Here is an 18,599-nt window from a genome sequence, read left to right as displayed (position 1 = left end):
ATGGGCCCGGGACTTTATAAACACCCTGTATTATAATATTTAAAAAAAAAAGGAAAATTTTTATTATCATAGTTTTTTTCAGAACTCAGATGCCACTCTTGCAAATATCATCATTTAAAATTGTAGGGGCGCACATTCGTTGTGATTATAAACATAAGCTAACTTCTAATTTTATGTTTCGCAGTAATACATATTTGCATCATTTACATTCTTGCTTTTTTTTAAATTTGAAAAATTTAATAGCAGTTTAATAATTTAAAAATCAACCTTGATTTCAAATGTATCTTTCTGTATTTTCTTCACGTGCAAAGATTTATATATTTGAATAAAATATAAAAACGATTGATTATTAATTAGGTTAAAATAAACATGTAAGTACTAAAGTTACTTTAACAATTATTTATAAAGAAAGAGAAAAGAATAAACGTTTATGATTAAAATAATATAATCATATTTCATAAATTTAAAAAGAATATGTAGCCATCTTTTGTTTCGATCAAAAAATTTGGTTATTAGTTAGGTTAAAATAAACATGCAAATAGTAGTTACTTTTACAATTATTTACAAAAAAAAAAAGAGAGAGAGAAAAAATAATGAATATTTATAATTAAAATCATATAATCCCACTTGATAAACTTTAAAAAAATATGTAGCCATCTTTGTTTTGATCGAAAAAATTAACTATTATTTGACGATTGAAAAATATTTTGTTTATTGGAACCATGCACTTGAATTTAATCAATCCGTTTTAATAATGCTTATCAGAAAATATTTTTAAAAAAATATTTTATTGCTGGAAAACTGCATTCAATAGGAACGTTTTAAAAATTTCAATTAAAAAAAAATCCATCCCCTGAATGTTGTTATCTGTGGGAAAAGGAAAATCAATAAAACTTTTTTCAGCCTAACAATTTGGTATACAACCGATGTAATTTAATTTTATAAACAATCTGAAACAAACGTTACTGTATCGCATTATCTGTATCATTTAATTAGCAGTAATTAAAAGGCGTGTTTAGGTAGAACATTTTATTGAAAATATAAAAATAATTTTGCTAGTATATGTCATTTAGTAGAAGAATGGCATGTAGGTTTGAAGATTTATTAATTTGGAATGCCTTTGTGACGTTTTTTAGAAATTTTTTTAGAATTTACTTCATACAAATGAGAGTTATTCATTTTAAAGAACACTTTTAAGTATATAATAATCTGTTAATCATGCGTTCATTTTTTTTTTCATTTGATATCCAATGAAAAAATTCTTAGAACAACATACATCTCACTCAGCCATAAAATCTTTTATTCATTATTTCACATAATAGCGCTAATATTGAAACGGAGAGCCCGGCTGCCCACATCAAGAGAACACCATATATATTTTTGGTGCCCAACGGCTTCAGTTCTGAGTCACTATAACTCGTGCAATAATTGGAAACTTCCGCAGCAGCTTTAAAAGTCCTGCCAGCAATATCAGCACCGAGAAGGCGAGTGAGGCTGAAAATGAAATCATAGAATATACTGTATTATTTTAAGATTTGTAAGAAATGGAGATCAGTTCTTATTACACATATTACAAAATATTGATTAAATCATACAAAAATTCTATGGTTTCATACAAAACTAGTCGGCAAATAATGAAATCGCATTATCTTCTGTGTCAAAGTGTATAATGTATCCGACTAAGTTTGAAGGACTATTTTTGAAAAATTGGATTTAAAAAAAAACTATTTATGGTTTTTAGATGTATTGTCAATTATACACACTATAAATACAAAAAAAAATTATTTGAAAGTATAATATATTTTGAGAAATAGGAAAAATTGTAGTACATTTTAATGAAACTTAACCAAAACGGTTAACACTCTACACAAATCCACACTCTACACAGCAATTCTATTTTTCTTTGTACACAAGTTATAGAACATAATGATGAATGAAATGAACCAAAATCTAAGAAACATTTTGAGATGTAAAGAAGTTATGGGTAAAAATATACCTGTTTATACATTTTTTCCATAAATTTACAACTTAATTTTTCTAAAAATACCTATAAATAAAAAAGTATTTCACCAACAATAAAACTTTTGGTTCATTTCATTGCCCATATTATTTAAAACACACGCTGAAATTTTTATATAAATATTTATATTAGTTTTTGAGATATCATGCTTACGGCGGAGAATTTTATGAAAATTAGAGTTTGAGAAAATTGAAGTTAAAGACAAATTTTAGCTAAAAAATTGTTTAAAATTCTCCTGGATGATAGGTCAGGTCTTCCTTTTCCTAGAAAAGACACTGTTTTGAAAAGAGGAAAGTCTGAACTACAAGAAATAATAATTTAAAAAAATTCGCCAATATGGTCGATAACCAGTATTTTTTACATAGTCGGATTTAACACCATTATTGGAACGATAAAATAAAATTTTTGTATAAAATTATTTCCTTGAGTAATCCTTTCTAAATACGAAATTTCAGAGAATGCAAATTATATTTAAAATATTGCGTGAATTAACCCTTTAACGGGCCATTTTTTTTCTAGTCATGGTATATTAAATTATTTTAAGAATTGAGATTTGCGTAAGAAAAATGATTCTTTTAATTTAGATAAATTTAATTTGATTAATTAATAATTAAGTAACAAATCAAGACATACCATTTTTGTATGAGATTAGGAAATGGAAACATCTAAGTTTCTGTCTTACTGAAAAAGAATGGTTTAACAAATGGAAATGGTTTAATGGTTTAACAAACTGTATCACCGTCTCCCGGTGTCTCTATGGAAATGTGAACATTTCATTTTTAAAATGAATACTTCGGTTTATTTGTAATTTTTTTATTACTATTCCTTTCCTGGCTGTTGCTTCTTTTTCAAACCAACGCTTTTGAATCATTCTATAACAAATGATCATTTTAAAATAGCATTCATTGATTGTATCTTAGCAAGTAAATATGTGAGTCTCTACAACAACTTGCACAAGCAATTAATTTATGTCAGTGTGATTATTTTTTCAACATGACAGAATCAATATTTTTAGTGTTATTTTATTATTTTACAATGCATAAGTATGTGTTAAAATATATGGATTTTTATTGAACTGTCTGACAGCTGCTCACATAATGCAAAAGTTTTTCAACTTCTGACCACGAAAGGTTTGTCACAAAGGCCTCTAATAACAGAATTCCGTTTCTGGGTTAAAAAATAGTTTGTTTTTTTAATTTTACATAGCATGCTAATGATTATCACATATACGAGAAAACTGTTCAAAACAAAAATGAAACAATTTTTTTTTGTTTATTTCTAGAGCTGTCTATCAATCGAAATTAAATATGCAGTGTTTTTTCCCTTTCAAATAAGTGCATTTTATCTTATTTTTTCAATACGATCCACATCTGAAATATTAAGAATTGTCGTGTTTTAAAAGTTTTCATTATTATGTGTGATAACCAATTGTCTGACTACTAAAATTAGTTAAAAAAATAAATTTTTAAAATATAATTCCGAAATCCATATTTATAAAAATCCTGAAAGCTGTAATGGTTCCAACTTGAGTCGCTTAATTTACTTTTCAAGTATATTTTTTTACAATTCGGACTTCATAATGGCGCAATTATAACGACTCTTTATACATTAAATGCCATGACTGAAGATTTTTCATTATTTCGGAAGAACCATCTGAATTCAAAAGACTTGATTTATTAAATAGTAGATCGGTAGTAAATAGATAAACTGATGAAATCTCAGTATTTATGAATTCAATTGTTGTTTTTTTAATAATTGTAGCAAAATGTAATCATAGATTAGTCTTTGTGACTAGTCTTTGAAGTGGCAGATTCTCCATATATTTTGCAAGCATTTCAAAAATGTGTCAACCTTTTTTAAAATTATATTTACCTGATTTATTTCTCGCTTATGTTTTGATTACTTTTAACAAGATAAAAGTAATCAAATTAACATGATAAAAAGCAAGATTAACAAAGATAAAAAGCATCAGTTATTTATGAAAACTGTTGTCTCTTCATTAATATCTCATTAGAAGTTGAAAGGACGCTACGAGCAGTTTCCTATCCTTTCCCAAGTAATTTGGAACAATAAGTAATCCGAAATAATTCACTGCGCATGAAATGGCAAAAGAAGTTGTGTTTTGTACCTGAGAATTCTCTTTAGACACAAAACATACATATTTGGCAGAAGTGGTCAACGTAGTTTTGCATCATTCCAAAATTTTCATATTTATTGTAGAGTGGTAAAATTTCCTTATTTTATTTGCAATAAATACTATGGATTGGATGTCAGTTTAATCCGTTAGGCTCCAATCATTGAAGGAGTGCTGTTCTAAACATTGAGCATCGAAATCTGTTTATTTTCCCCTTTGAATTACTGATTCATTATAAAGTTACCAATGGGAGTCGATCAACTCCTTGTTCGATATGTCTCAAAATTAGAAAGGCACCTACTGTATAGATGTTAAATTTGTGTACCGAATATTATCAATCTCTTGTCGCTTTGTAACTATCATGTTCATGTTATTCGAAAAGCCGGACAGACAGACATCGTCTGAACGGATTTTGCTCAAAATTTGATAAAAATTTACAAATTCGATGTAAAGACAGTGTACTGAATGGCATTCCTCTTGTTCAAAACGCTTTTGAGTTATCTTTGTCACAGACAGACATTTCCCAAAAATGTATGTTTTCCAACCCAAAGAGGTGCAATACGGGGAGATTCGTCAAAATCTCAAGCTTGAATTTTTTAACGATTACAACATTTTTAATCATTTCTAAGTGGAATGACCGTCACTACTCTTATGGAAAGTTTTATAATTTAAAACAAAAAAACCCATTTTTCATTATTTTGAATTATGATCTTCTTAAAGTTAATAGATCTGCGAAATATCGAGTATCTTAAGTTGTATTAATTGCTATCTGATGTTTCTTTTTTCAAATTTCTTAAAAAATCTGTTCATCTGGTTGCCAGCAAGTATCATGCAAACCTTATAAAACCTCATTTCATGTATAAAACCCAATAAAAGAGAAAATACTGAGCATTCTAAACTTTTTACCAGATATGCACAAATAGTACTTAACTGAATTAGAATAATATTTAGAAAAACTTACCCCAAATTGAAGTGATCAAATATATACTCTGGAATTTCCCTATTCATGGCTAAAAGTAACGGAAATGGAAAAAAGAAATGCTCTGAAATGTGTAACTGGCAGAAGGAGTGTTTTTTAAAAAATTCTCCTAGTATATTTCTTAGTATGAGCTTTCCGTGTATGATACAGTATTTCCCATCTTGCACTGCTATTATAGTTTTATCCAGGAACACGTCTTTTCCAGGCCACATATTCTTTTCCACTTTTTTCCAGACTTCTTCATATAAATCTATGCCAGAATTCTGTTAAGATTTTTAAAAAAAATTATTATTTTTTAATTCAGCTTTTATTAAAGGCTCGTCACTTTTGATGATCAAATATTTTGTTTGAAATAATGGTTACATTTTGAAATTTTCAATTTTTTTTTAAATTTTAGGTTTAATCCTAATTTAGCGTGCCCCCGAGTTTGTCGCCAATATGGTAACCCAAAAAAGTAAGCCGAATAATTTTCCTAATAACTCTAACACTGCTTTGTTTACAATTTTTTTTCATTTGTTGAGTTGTACATCTATTATAGCAGTTTTGTAAGAAATGAAAATTAAAAATAATCGACAAAATTGAATAAATAAATAAGCATCCATTAAAGAATCTAATTAAATCCCGTTTTATAATTGAAAGTATTATTTCAGTTAATGAAACATTCAGTGTTATTTTTAAAGTGAAGTATGAACAGACAACATTCTTCATTTTTTACTGAATTATGTTATTCTAATTAAAATCGTCGGTTTATGAATTTTATTCCGACAGAAACTAAAAGCATCTGTTTGTGTTTTTTTGCATCGTTTGTTTTTATTTCAATTTTTTATTTTATTTTATTATTATGTTATCATTCTAATGGAATTTTTTTGCAGTCTGCTATTTTTTCCGTGATTATTCGGTTAGTCGGTGAGTATTCAATAATCCGATGTCTGATAGTTGGAGTAATCAGAAATATTATGAAAGATATTATATTTTATAATTCGATGTCTACATTTCCAAATATATCTGGCATCGAAAGGACGACATTTGAATTACTGAAAATTCTGCAGTTTTTTTTAATAGAAATCGTTCTCTGCTCAAATGATGAATTAGCTGAACCAAGTAAGTCTATTTATTTATTCAAATTTCTTCTTAAGAAAAGCTCCAGCCTTTAGTAGCGAAGTTATTAGGCACGGATGTTTTCATTTTTCCTTGTACCATTCTTGTTATTCTCAGAATCCTTAAGTTTAATGAGCTAGCGAAACTACTAGGTTCCCAATCCCACTATTAACAAAGCCATAGATGTTTTTGATTTTTTAAATTAAAAAATTCTGCCCGGTGCCTTCTTCAGATGTTGAATTTTATTGTCTAAAGTACAGACCGGAGCAACTAGTTTGCAAAAATTCTTTATTTCAGAATTCAAAGGAGAATCGAAAATAAAGGTTTAAAAAAACATTCTTAGACAAAACAATCATGATTAATATATCTCATAATTTTAATAAAAATGGTGGGTAACTGTATGGGTTTCACAACATTTCTAATATCGTCAGCCATCTTAATTGGCGCCTTAATACACCTGGCATCCTTGGCGAAATAAGGGGCACGCTAAACTAGGAGTTAACTAAATTTTTTTTTTGAATTTTAATTAAAAATTAAATTGAGTCCAGGTGTATTTCCACAATAATTTCTAAAAATATTATTGTTCAAAAATAAATTTTACGTTGTTTTAAAATTTAAAAAAAAATACTTTTTAATGAACTTAATAGTGTGTGTGTGTGTGTGTGTGTGTGTGTGTGTGTGTGTGTGTGTGTGTGTGTGTGTGTGTGTACAGTTTACTTTTAACAAATAAAGAAGTGATGTTTTTAATTTTTTAAATTAAAAAATTTAAAGTCCAGGTGTATTTCCACAATAACTTCTAAAAATATTATTGTTCAAAAATAAATTTTACGCTGTTTTAAAATTAAAAAAAAAATACTTTTTAATGAACTTAATAGTTGAAATCTTTTTCTGAATTTGAAAATGTCTAATATATATGTGTGTGTGTGTGTGTGTGTGTGTGTGTGTGTGTGTGTGTGTGTGTGCAGTTCACTTTTAACAAATAAAGAAGTGATGTACCATGCTCTTAAATATAGATGAATTTGATATTTACCTTTATAGTACTGCTATGATATAATAGGACATGTATCCATTAGAAAAGTTCATATACTCAATGAACAGAACAAATGTAAGGCAAGTAAAATAGCGCGGTATTAATGTCTAAGAGTTTGACTGACTTATAGGCATGAAAATATATCCAATCGATTTAAAATCAAGTATAAAGTATATCTCTTCTGAACTAGCTGTTTGCCAAGGGCGAATATAGTAATAATAAATAATTTAGATTAAAAATATTTCTCAGATTAATTTTTTTTCATATAATGTATTCTAGTAAACGTATAATAACTCCATTTATAAACAGAGCTTAAAAATAATTGTACCTTTCATTCAATCTAACGTTTTTTATTGTTATTAAAAAAATCCAGAAATTTAATCTATAATGATATTCCTTCAATAATATTTTTTAATTTCTGAATTCTGATGTGGTAGAGTGTCATTTTGCGTTGAAGATTCTTAAGATGCGGTGACATCGATCCTGGCAAAGGGACAGGAAGATTCCAGGTTCGATTCTATTGAAGAATTGCTGCATACGTGGTCCCGGTGCCGGGCAAATGCCCTTCCACACGGGCGGCGCGGAAGTCCTCTTATAAGAGGGGAAGCTAGCTCAAGTGCCATCCTCATCATCTACCTCCTGTTCAAAATTAAGAGAATCGGCCCAAAATAATCTTAAGTAATAGGCTGTTTTGGGAAAGACTCGTTAAAAAATAAGTTGATACAACTAAACTGTGTTCAGGTGTGGACCTTAATTATCGGATGCCATTTTAATATTTTTCGTTGAATTTCACAATTTTTTTAAAGGAATGTTATTTATTGATTGATGCAGTAACTTAAAGAAAAATAATGCTCTTTCTGGACGAGGATGCAATAATCGCATGCATAATCGTAATGATTAAAACTGTATATATTTATATATGCGAGCAATAAAATGCAGATAAATGAATATAATGATGGACAACACATGTAATATGCTCATTTGAGATGAGCGAGAACATGCATGTTTATATATTTGAGCTCTGAGCATCTTAATCTTTCAGAAAACAAATTTAAAAAATGAATATTTTAGGAAAAGTACTACATTCTTTTGTGGGATTTGGTTGAAAATGAAATTATAAGAATGACACAGCAAATTAAATTCTCCAGATGACTGTTTTTAAGTTATCGTATTCTTGTTGCTAGAAATAGAAAAGAATGTAATTCTAATTTCAAATACAACTTTATTCTTGGATTTATGATTAAGAAGAACGACAATATCATCTAGAAATCAAATTTTGCAATAATTGCTAAACTTTTCCGTACGTAAGAATTAAATAATGGACATGGCATTGAAGTGAAACAAAGGACTTACTTCAAGAGCATCTTGTATTCCAATTTCTATAGGAACGATTGGAATAGTTTTATCAGTTTTCAAGATGTCAGCCATAGAGTCAACGTAGGGTTGCGATTTTTTCACAGTTAATTTCGACACCAAGAGGCTCTGGAACGCATTCATCACAAGTCCGATGCAGATTATCCACAAAGTAGCCAATATTGGTAACATCATTGAGAGACTTGAATCGCTTTCTCGTAGAAGGTATTTTTCTGCTGGATCTGCAAGTGAAAGAGATGAACAATTAATTGGTAAATGTTTTCAAAAAGTATATTAAGGAAAAGAAGCCAATCCTCATCTATTTAGTATTGCATATTTTACAATAAGTGTATAATTCTAAATTGAAACACTTTTTTTTCAAATGAAGGCTATAATTATATGTTATGTTTCAACACTTCCAAAGACTTGAATTCTTTGCGGCCTGTTTTTATATATTTGGCTTATGAAATCACGGTGCAGGAGTCTGTGACGACGATGTTCCAAGTTATACAGTGTGCATGCTAAGATGGCTCTACGAAAAAAAAAACTTTGTTTACATGATGTCATACCATGTGTATTACACATATATATATATATATATATATATATATATATATATATATATATATATATATATATATATATATATATATATATATATATATATATATATATATGTATATATATATATATATATATAATTAAAATTCTAATAAAAGAATTTAAAAAATCGCTCTGAGAGGCACATTCCCGACCTCCAAGGTATATATGTACCAAAATTGGTAGTTCTAGATTAAACGGTCTGGCCTGTAGAGTTTTAATATATACGCGCGCACGCACACACACACGCATTCACCTTTAATATAAGTGTAGATTTATTAGCAATTACCAACCTAATGAATTATCAAGTGCAAAATTCGACAATTTTTTTAACAAACATAAGGAATATATAAATTTATCATCCGTTTCTTCTTCTCCCTATTTGAAATGAGGACTTAATTAACATTTTAAAAGTTGTATTAATTCAAAACCCGATGATTATTCTGCAATTATCCTTTACGTTCAAATTATTCTGTATATTTATTAGTAGATTTTGTGTTTCAAATTAACTGTTTTAATCAGTTAGCACGAGTTCAAAATTTAAGAATTAATTTTGACCTTTGATTAATGCAACGACTGTTAGAAATTTAATAGTGGCAACCATATAATTGCAACAACAATAATGGCAACCGTATAATTATAAATAATACATTAATTGTTTTAATAGTCTTTTAATTTTGCGGCGATGTATAAAACTTGTTTCCGGCGATGTGGAAGTCATAAGAATATGTTAAACAGCATCATTTCGGTTCGGATGGAACGATGTTTTGTTTTAAGTGTCTGAAACAATTTGGAAATGAATATTAAAAAATCTTTCCTTCTCCTTTTGAATCTATTCCTAATCATAGATTCTTGAACTGAAGTAGAACATCTACCAGCTCCAGTGACTGAAAAAAGAAATCAGTCATGGCTGTAGAGATTCTTGCAGCTAAAGACGCTCCATCTAAACTATCGATCAAACTGGTGCTGCTTCACTGTATTACTGTTTCCATATCGCTGGAAACAAGTTACGTACCGTACTAGTGCTTATAGTGAAGGACTTTGCGCATTTGAAGATAGTACCAATGTTGTATCAGCTATAATTATATGATTGCCAATATTAAATGACCAGTTCTTGTACAATTGACTTTTAAGCGCCGAGTAGTTTCTTCTTTAACTTACTTTGTCTAAACATGTCCGCAAGATACTTCCAAAAATACTTGTAACTAATCCACTGGAGATCTCTTGTTTTTCGTATCCTTCCGTACAGAAACGCCGATGTCAAAGATATTAGGACAAGGGTCATCAGTACCGTGATCCAAACCTGGAAAATCCATATCCGTAAATGAAAAGAAAACTAGGGAATATTCTCCCCTCGAACTTCCTTTCACACTTCCATTTATGAATTTCCATAATAACTTATTACCAAAAGTAATTTTGCCTTGTGCTATATAACCAAATGTTTTCGACTAGTGTCGTTAAAAATTCTCTGAAAGAACAAAAATTATAGTTTCCGCTGACATTTTTTTAAATTTTGATTTTTAATTTAGCCCTCTGATAAGGTGGTGTAAAGATCAAGTTTTGACTTTGGGAGCTGAGTGTTCTAAGTTCGAAATCCGAATCCGAAATGTCAAAATCATAGAGCCGCTATATAAGCGGCCTGTTGAGCGTTAAATATTTTAAAGATAAAGGTTTTCTGGTAAAATGGAGTTTACTGGAAATTTATTGAGTGGCTTTCACTTAAATACTGCCATCATCATCTGAAAGCCACCCAAGTTTATGAAGTCAAGTCTCGGTATAGCGCTAGTAGAAAATGTCTAGTTATTTAAATTTATTAGATTAAGCGGTTGAAAAATTGCCTTTTGAATTATTTTTCACCTTTTTTAGATTTAATAAAATCTTCAGAACCTTAAGAAAATACTTTCTTTGGAATTTTAATAATGTATTCATATAAACTCGATTTATCAGTCTGTGAATTGAAACTAAGAACTGAAAATGCCGGTTTGGTGGCTTGGAAAAGTTAAAGTTTTAATGAAAGAGAAGTACGAATCCTAAAATTACTTACCGTATAACGAAGAACACTGAAATAAAGGAAAAACCCTGGCTCTTCTGTTTTCTTGCCGGATAGAAATGTGTAAGCCTCTACGGTGATAGGATTTGTGAAACGGGCGAATTCTAAAACTTCTTTTTTTGGCAGAATAGGATTCAAAATGAGATCCACTTCCTGTAATGAATTATAGAAAACCAAGGAAAGTATATTAAAAATGTTGGAAAATGACAGAATTAAGCTGCGGTCGATTATCATAACTTAATATCTAAGTTTGTTATTAGAAACTTCTGAAATGACTTGAGAATTAATCTTTACTACACTGTGTCAATAATTCTTAAAATTTCAAACAATTGTATTCTTAATATTGTAAACAGTTGTACCACCGGAGAAAAGTAATAAGTACTTATGTACTACTGTTAGTTATATATTTTGATGATCAGTCTTACAAATAGTAAATGCCTTCCATGAAAACATTTTCACATTTTGATATGATCTAATTGGGAAGCCATTTTTAGGCCTTTCCACCTTTTTGAATTATTGCTAGGGAAATGTATGAGACATAGATGAATTAAAAGAGGTAATCCGAAGAAGTCAAATCTGTTGAATACAGTGGGGGGACAAGAGTTCCCGGCTATGTTCAGAATTGGTGTATCAGATGTCTTTCGTTGTGTGTTTTGTCTTGATGCCTTTCCGTGTCAAACTCAATGAAGATGTTTTGCAACCTATTTATGATTCAAATTGATCTATTTTTGATGGTAGATAATGGTATTCATCGTTTCACCTAATTATAGAAGTTCATGGTTCAGCATTCTCTGCTGATCTTCTTAAATGAAAAGATGTAGAATTGCCACTTTTGAATCGTATAAACCAACGCACACTCATGTTTTAATATAAGATATTATCACCGTAAGTTTCCATAAAGATACGACGGTTTGTACTCGCGTTTTTCTTTTGATTGAACAAGGAAAATAGTACATGCCGCGCATGCTCTTTATTTTACTTGAAAATAGCGCAGAAATGCAATATCATATTAGCTTGGAATCTCTTTAACATCAGTGGCATTTTGACATGTACTGCTCTAGCAACAAACTGACATAATAGTTGAGATAGTGAATCAATTATTGTTTTTAATATCGCCAAAGAAAGACATTATTAACCGGTATGCCTAATAAAAATAAAGAAGAGTGTATTTGTGTATTGGCATTCAGCAAGCCAAGTCGTTTGACATAGAACTGCTAAATTTGGCGCATTTATATTTTGGAGTAAGCAAACATGTACCATGGAGTGAGTTTTAAAAAATTTAATTAGAATTTTAAGTAATTAAAAATTAAGCGAAATTTTGGCCTTTCTCTTACCCAATAACTCCCAAAAGTATTCTTCCACAGAAATATTTTTTCATTGTTTTCAAAGTTTTAAAAATTATTTTTCTATTAATACCAATTTAGTTACTGCAAAATTCGTTAGCCATGGTTTAATAAACTTTTAAAGATATTTTTGATTATATTTTATATAACAACTAGCCGCCTTTGGCGACCAGCCGGTTCGCCAATTTTAATGTTCGTTAAAATTTTAATAATTAAATATTTTATGCAATTCCTACTTTAATAGCTTCTTCATCAAAATATTTTAAAACTTCACATTTTGATAGTCATATAATTCTCTCATAATATTATAAACGCCTTCAGTCATAACGTAATATGCATCTCTCTCATTTTCTGTTAGCACCCGTAGAATTTATACTATAAATTAAAGTGGAAAGGATTAATATGCAATTAATATAATAATATTTTTTACTGAAACAAAGTATTTTTTTGTAATATGATTACTGAAAACAGTTACTGAGCGTTTAAACTTTATGGGCAGTAAAGAATATCTTTCCAAATTTATGTAATATTTCAAGAATTTGTCAACAAAATATTCTCAGATTCATTATGACCAGAACGATTAATTAACAATGTTTAATTTTAAATGCATCAAACACTAAGAAAATAAAACGAATCGTTTAAAATAATCGGTTGAAAACAGGTTAAAAAAAACTAAAAAAACGATGTACTTAAAACTATAAGCGTATACAAAAAATATATAACTAACATAAATATAATTCAATTACAAAAACATACAACTAACCTAAAAATAATTTAAATCATCAGTTATAATGGTTGTCATGTCAACAATCAGAACACAATGCGCATGCGTGAATTTTCAACGCGTTACGGTAACGCAAATGCGTGAGTTTTTCTACGCCAGTTGGGGTAACGCTATGCAGATTAGAAAATTTTAATTTGCTTTATTCTGTTTTATTTTAATTCAAAAGTACTTCAGAATGAATCTGAAAGATCGATTAATTAACAATATTTAATTTTAAATGCATCAAACATTAAGAAAATAAATAGAATCGTTTCAAATAATCAGCCGAAAAATCTTAAGCCTAGCGTCATGACTGTTGGGGGAAAACTGTAGCCGTACTCATTTGGCGGTGGGAAAATGAAGATTTTTTTGGCGGGAAAGTTAGTTTTTAATTAATAATCAAAATTCTAATTAAAAATTCAAAAAAAGGGCTATCCTATCTTTTAAGTTAGATCAAACTGCACACGCTGTGCAAATTTGATTAAAATCGGTTAAGTAGTTTAGGAGTCCATCGCGGACAAACAACGTGACACGTAATTTATATATATTAAGATATTTTCAATGTTGTGAATGAAACGCAAACCTTTTTCATTGTTTTATCAAATACTTAATCACACGTTTTCTTCCATTGGTGAACTTCCAAACTAAAGAAGAAGAATTTCGTCTAATATCTGTATGATTTATATCTCTGTCACTACAAAAGTAAGTAATTTTAAATGTAAGGTATGGTTTTAATACATATTTTGACTTTTTTTCTGTACTTGCAATAAAGTTTTAACTTCAGATTCAAGGGACGGTGAAAAAAATTTAAAGTATATTTTTTTTAAACACAGTTGCTCTTTTCTCTGATATAATTGTATGTATAAAAATATAGGTAGGAAATTAGTGAAATGCATAGTACAATGAACAGCTCAACATGAGCCTTCTAAGACTATATGATAAAATAGCAATATTTTGACTTACCTATCAAAATTTTAAGTTCTAAAATATTTTTCTAAGAATATCATTAACCTTCTTATTCTTAAAATCATTTTCGTTCAGGTAGCTTAGAAGGCTGGAATACACGAGTTAGGCGCGAAGGCTAAAATAAAAGTTTCTGTTCAATAACGTCATTTTTTGCATTTATGCTATCCTAGGAAGTTATATAATTATTATTCTGACTAAAGAAAAGAAATATTTCTTTCGCTAAAAGTAATCAATCTTTTCACTCCATTGTCGAAAACTCTAGGTCTTCAGATGGCAAATATTTCTTCTATGGCAGTACAAAAATCAATCTGAGAATTTTGAGATATCTATACACTCAGATTAGAAGCACTTATATAGATAATATAATACGTATTCAAACAAATTTAAATAAGTCAGTATACTCACATTCCTGTAAAGCATTCCCACCATCCCTGTCCACGTGCCGTTTTCCCAAATACCATACACATCTTCTGGTTCTTTAATATATGTTACGCTAAAATAAGTATAAATAAAACAAGTGTTTGTGTGTTGTGGTTAATAAAATATTTTTATAAGAATAAATTTCAATTTGCGTTAGCTTTTCGGTGTCATAAATACTTTATTTATGACTATTTTTGTTCGTATCGATAATACAATTAATCCTTACAAATCATAAGACTTTGAAAGCATAGTCTGGTTTTTATTACCATAACTTTTAATTTTTTAAACCTTGAAAAGGTTTCATAGGGAAATATTTTTATTCAAATAAAACAAATTTCTGATTTTAGACTAAATGCAGAGTTCTACAATGTCATAAATTTCGATTCTTTCTTTCTTTTAATGTTTTTATTTCACACAACTTTACATTCGTATCATTTTGTATTTTGTTTAAAAAATCAGTATAGGATTGAGATCGAATGAATCACTAAGAACGAGAATTGGAATATTTCACACCAAAAGTTTTATTTTAGATCTTGTACTTTAAAAGTGCGATTAAGTAGAATTTTAATTTGAGCATCAGCGATGATTCCAAATAAAAGAGATCTATTTTTTCTTTAATACTTTAGTGCATTTTTTTTTCGGTTTCATTCTTTCCAACTTTTTTATTTAGGATAGAACTTCTCATAATCTTAATGACTTTTTATCAAACAATACTTAGTCAATTTATCTTTTTAAGAAAGTGGTTTGAGAAACAATGGGTTTTGAATGTATTCATATTTTCTATAATCTGTCAGAATTCTTCTGTTTTTACTTCCTTCTCAAATTCTTCTCCATTTAATTGAATTTTTAACAATACCCTATCATTTTGATAATAAAATTCGGTCTTTAACTTCTCTTTTTTTAGTTAAAAGAGCCGACAGCAATGAGATGTAATTTTATAGAATTTTATGCATGACATAAAAATTGGGAACTTTCAGAAGTTGCATATTTAAAGTTTTAATCATAATTTTTGTAAAGTCATATTTTAGTTTATAATGTGTAGAGTGAGAGGCAGTTTCAAAAATGTTGATAAAGTAAAAAACTCGATAGTCTGAATATGCAATTCCACCTATTATCTGTTATACAATAGAGATAGTATCCGTTTTGCTCTTAATATTTTTTTTATATCTCTAAATCAAGAAAGAAAATTTATATTTTAACTTTATATTCTTGATTGAAAATAAGACACTCGACAACTATGATTACCACTTACTTCCACTTTAGTTCTCTTGCAACAGCTTTCACAATCTGCGGCATGAAACCATCCAAGACATCGTTCCCGTGTACGTTTTCGACAATAACAAATGGAGGAAGCTGAAAACACAATGAGGTAAGAATATAACAAACAGCGGAAGCTGAAAGCACAGTGCACAGAATGAGGTAAGAAACAGAGGAAACTGAAAACATAGTATATTGAATGAGGTAAGAATATAGCAAATGAGGGATGTTGTAAGCATAGTATATAGAATGAGATAAGAATATAACAAATGAGGGATGTTGTAAGCATAGTATATAGAATGAGGTAAGAATATAACAAATGAGGGATGTTGTAAGCATAATATATAGAATGAGGTAAGAATATAACAAATCAGGGATGTTGTAAGCATAGTATATAGAATGAGGTAAGAATATAACAAATGAGGGATGTTATAAGCATAGTATATAGAATGAGATAAGAATATAACAAATGAGGGATGTTGTAAGCATAGTATATAGAATGAGGTAAGAATATAACAAATGAGGGATGTTGTAAGCATAATATATAGAATGAGGTAAGAATATAACAAATCAGGGATATTGTAAGCATAGTATATAGAATGAGGTAAGAATATAACAAATGAGGGATGTTGTAAGCATAGTATATAGAATGAGATAAGAATATAACAAATGAGGGATGTTATAAGCATAGTATATAGAATGAGATAAGAATATAACAAATGAGGGATGTTATAAGCATAGTATATAGAATGAGATAAGAATATAACAAATGAGGGATGTTGTAAGCATAGTATATTGAATGAGGTAAGAATATAACAAATGAGGGATGTTATAAGCATAGTATATAGAATGAGATAAGAATATAACAAATGAGGGATGTTGTAAGCATAGTATATAGAATGAGGTAAGAATATAACAAATGAGGGATGTTGTAAGCATAATATATAGAATGAGGTAAGAATATAACAAATCAGGGATGTTGTAAGCATAGTATATAGAATGAGGTAAGAATATTTCAATGCATTTTTTATATATATGTGCTAGACGATTAATCAACAGCGAATGCCATGCTTTTGTAGTTACAACGCTAATTGGTGGAAACCCAAACAACTGCTTTGGGTTGGTCAAAAGTGTATTTGTGCGTCTACGTACTTAAAATGAGGTGACTTATTCTTCCCTCAATGCCCCCTTCTTTATTTCCATGTGAACCAATTTTGGAAAAAATATATGTTAAATTAATAGAAATTTGTAATGATATAATTATTAATTTTATAAATGATGTTTTAAATATTTTCTTGCCATTTTTTGAAAATTTAGTTTTTTTTTTTCCCCAAGGTATTTGTTTTAATTTTTCAAGGTACCATATTATTTCTTTCAACCAATATGTATAAAATGATTCAGATTTCCAATTTGTCAATTTATGCTGCTAAATTAGGCCTTGCTCAGAAATTTAACTCAAAACATTTAATATTAAAATTTGAAATAAGTCATTCAATATGATAGTTGCATAAATTTCAATTTTTATTAAATTTATATATTTAATTTTATTAAAAAATTTTTAACAACAAAGAAATTTTTTTCAGTAACTATAATTCTGTATGAGTGGCTTTATAGCCAAGAAAAATCAGAATTCTAACCAAACAAGTTGTTCGTTAAAAGCAGCTATACCAACAAAATACTATTAAATCCATGCTTTAAGGAATTCTTCTTTTTCAGTCTCAATAACGTCTTAATATTTAAAAAAAAATCTCTTTTAATCAGCTAGTTTTTCTTAAAATAAGAAGAAATTACAATATTTTACATTTCTTTTCAACTCGTTTATTAAGAAAAGTATAGCTTTATTATGCTACGAAGGGATTAAAATATGTAGCAGGCAGTAATTTAAAGTGCAATAGCTCAAAATTTAACATTAATTCACAGTACAGTTTAAGCAGTACAAATTTAGAGGTAGGTAACTATTGTTCAAATAGTAAAATCACCTGAAATGTAAATATAATAAAATAGTTTATTAATATGTTTTTAAACAGAATTTATTACTTGTACAAAAACCTAAAAACAATTGTACACTTACATTTGCATACGCTATTCGAATGTTGAGCATCTGATCCATCAGCAGCGTCCAACCTCTCTTTCGCGATTTCTTCTGTAAACATGTAAACCGAAGTCATCAAGCCTTCTTATTCAATTAACGTCAAAATTAATGATTCATTTTCAATTACGGGCAGCAATGCAACTTGTCATTTACTATAAGAACTTATGAATGAGGTTACGTCACCAATGACAAGCGCCTTAAATAATTGTTGATGCAGCTGCGCCACAGGAAAGCTTGTTTCTTTTCAGTAGCGATACGACAGTTGTCGAAAAGTTTCTAAGGATGCATTGCGATAGAGAAAAACTCAATTTCCTCATCGCAATTTCAAATAATAAAATATGCATCTCATATCGTGTAGAATGCACATCCGATGATGTAATATGTGTGACTCTAGATTGCGTGACTCTTGGCTCTAAAGTAACAATCAACTTCTATTGAACTTCGCGTGCTTCTTATAAAGAGGCTTATCAAGTTTTCTCTCATTTATTTATCAC

At 28.9% G+C, this 18,599-nt stretch overlaps 1 protein-coding gene across 1 annotated transcript; it reads right to left on the bottom strand.

The window, feature by feature from the left end:
* Positions 1-1,283: 1,283 nt before the first annotated feature.
* LOC129985035 (glutamate receptor ionotropic, kainate 4-like) lies at positions 1,284-18,372 on the bottom strand. Its single transcript, XM_056094962.1, has 8 exons — positions 18,085-18,372; positions 16,009-16,109; positions 14,742-14,829; positions 11,259-11,417; positions 10,376-10,517; positions 8,615-8,856; positions 5,116-5,396; positions 1,284-1,494 (listed from the first exon to the last, which is right to left on the bottom strand). Exons 1-8 carry the CDS (start codon positions 18,121-18,123, stop codon positions 1,284-1,286), a joined length of 1,263 nt encoding a protein of 420 aa, XP_055950937.1. The 5' UTR covers positions 18,124-18,372.
* Between the last annotated feature and the right edge of the window lie 227 nt (positions 18,373-18,599).

The sequence above is a fragment of the Argiope bruennichi genome, chromosome 9 (genome assembly GCF_947563725.1).
Source record: "Argiope bruennichi chromosome 9, qqArgBrue1.1, whole genome shotgun sequence".
Classification (NCBI taxonomy): Eukaryota; Metazoa; Arthropoda; class Arachnida; order Araneae; family Araneidae; genus Argiope; species Argiope bruennichi.
This window is presented reverse-complemented; position numbering and strand designations above follow the sequence as displayed.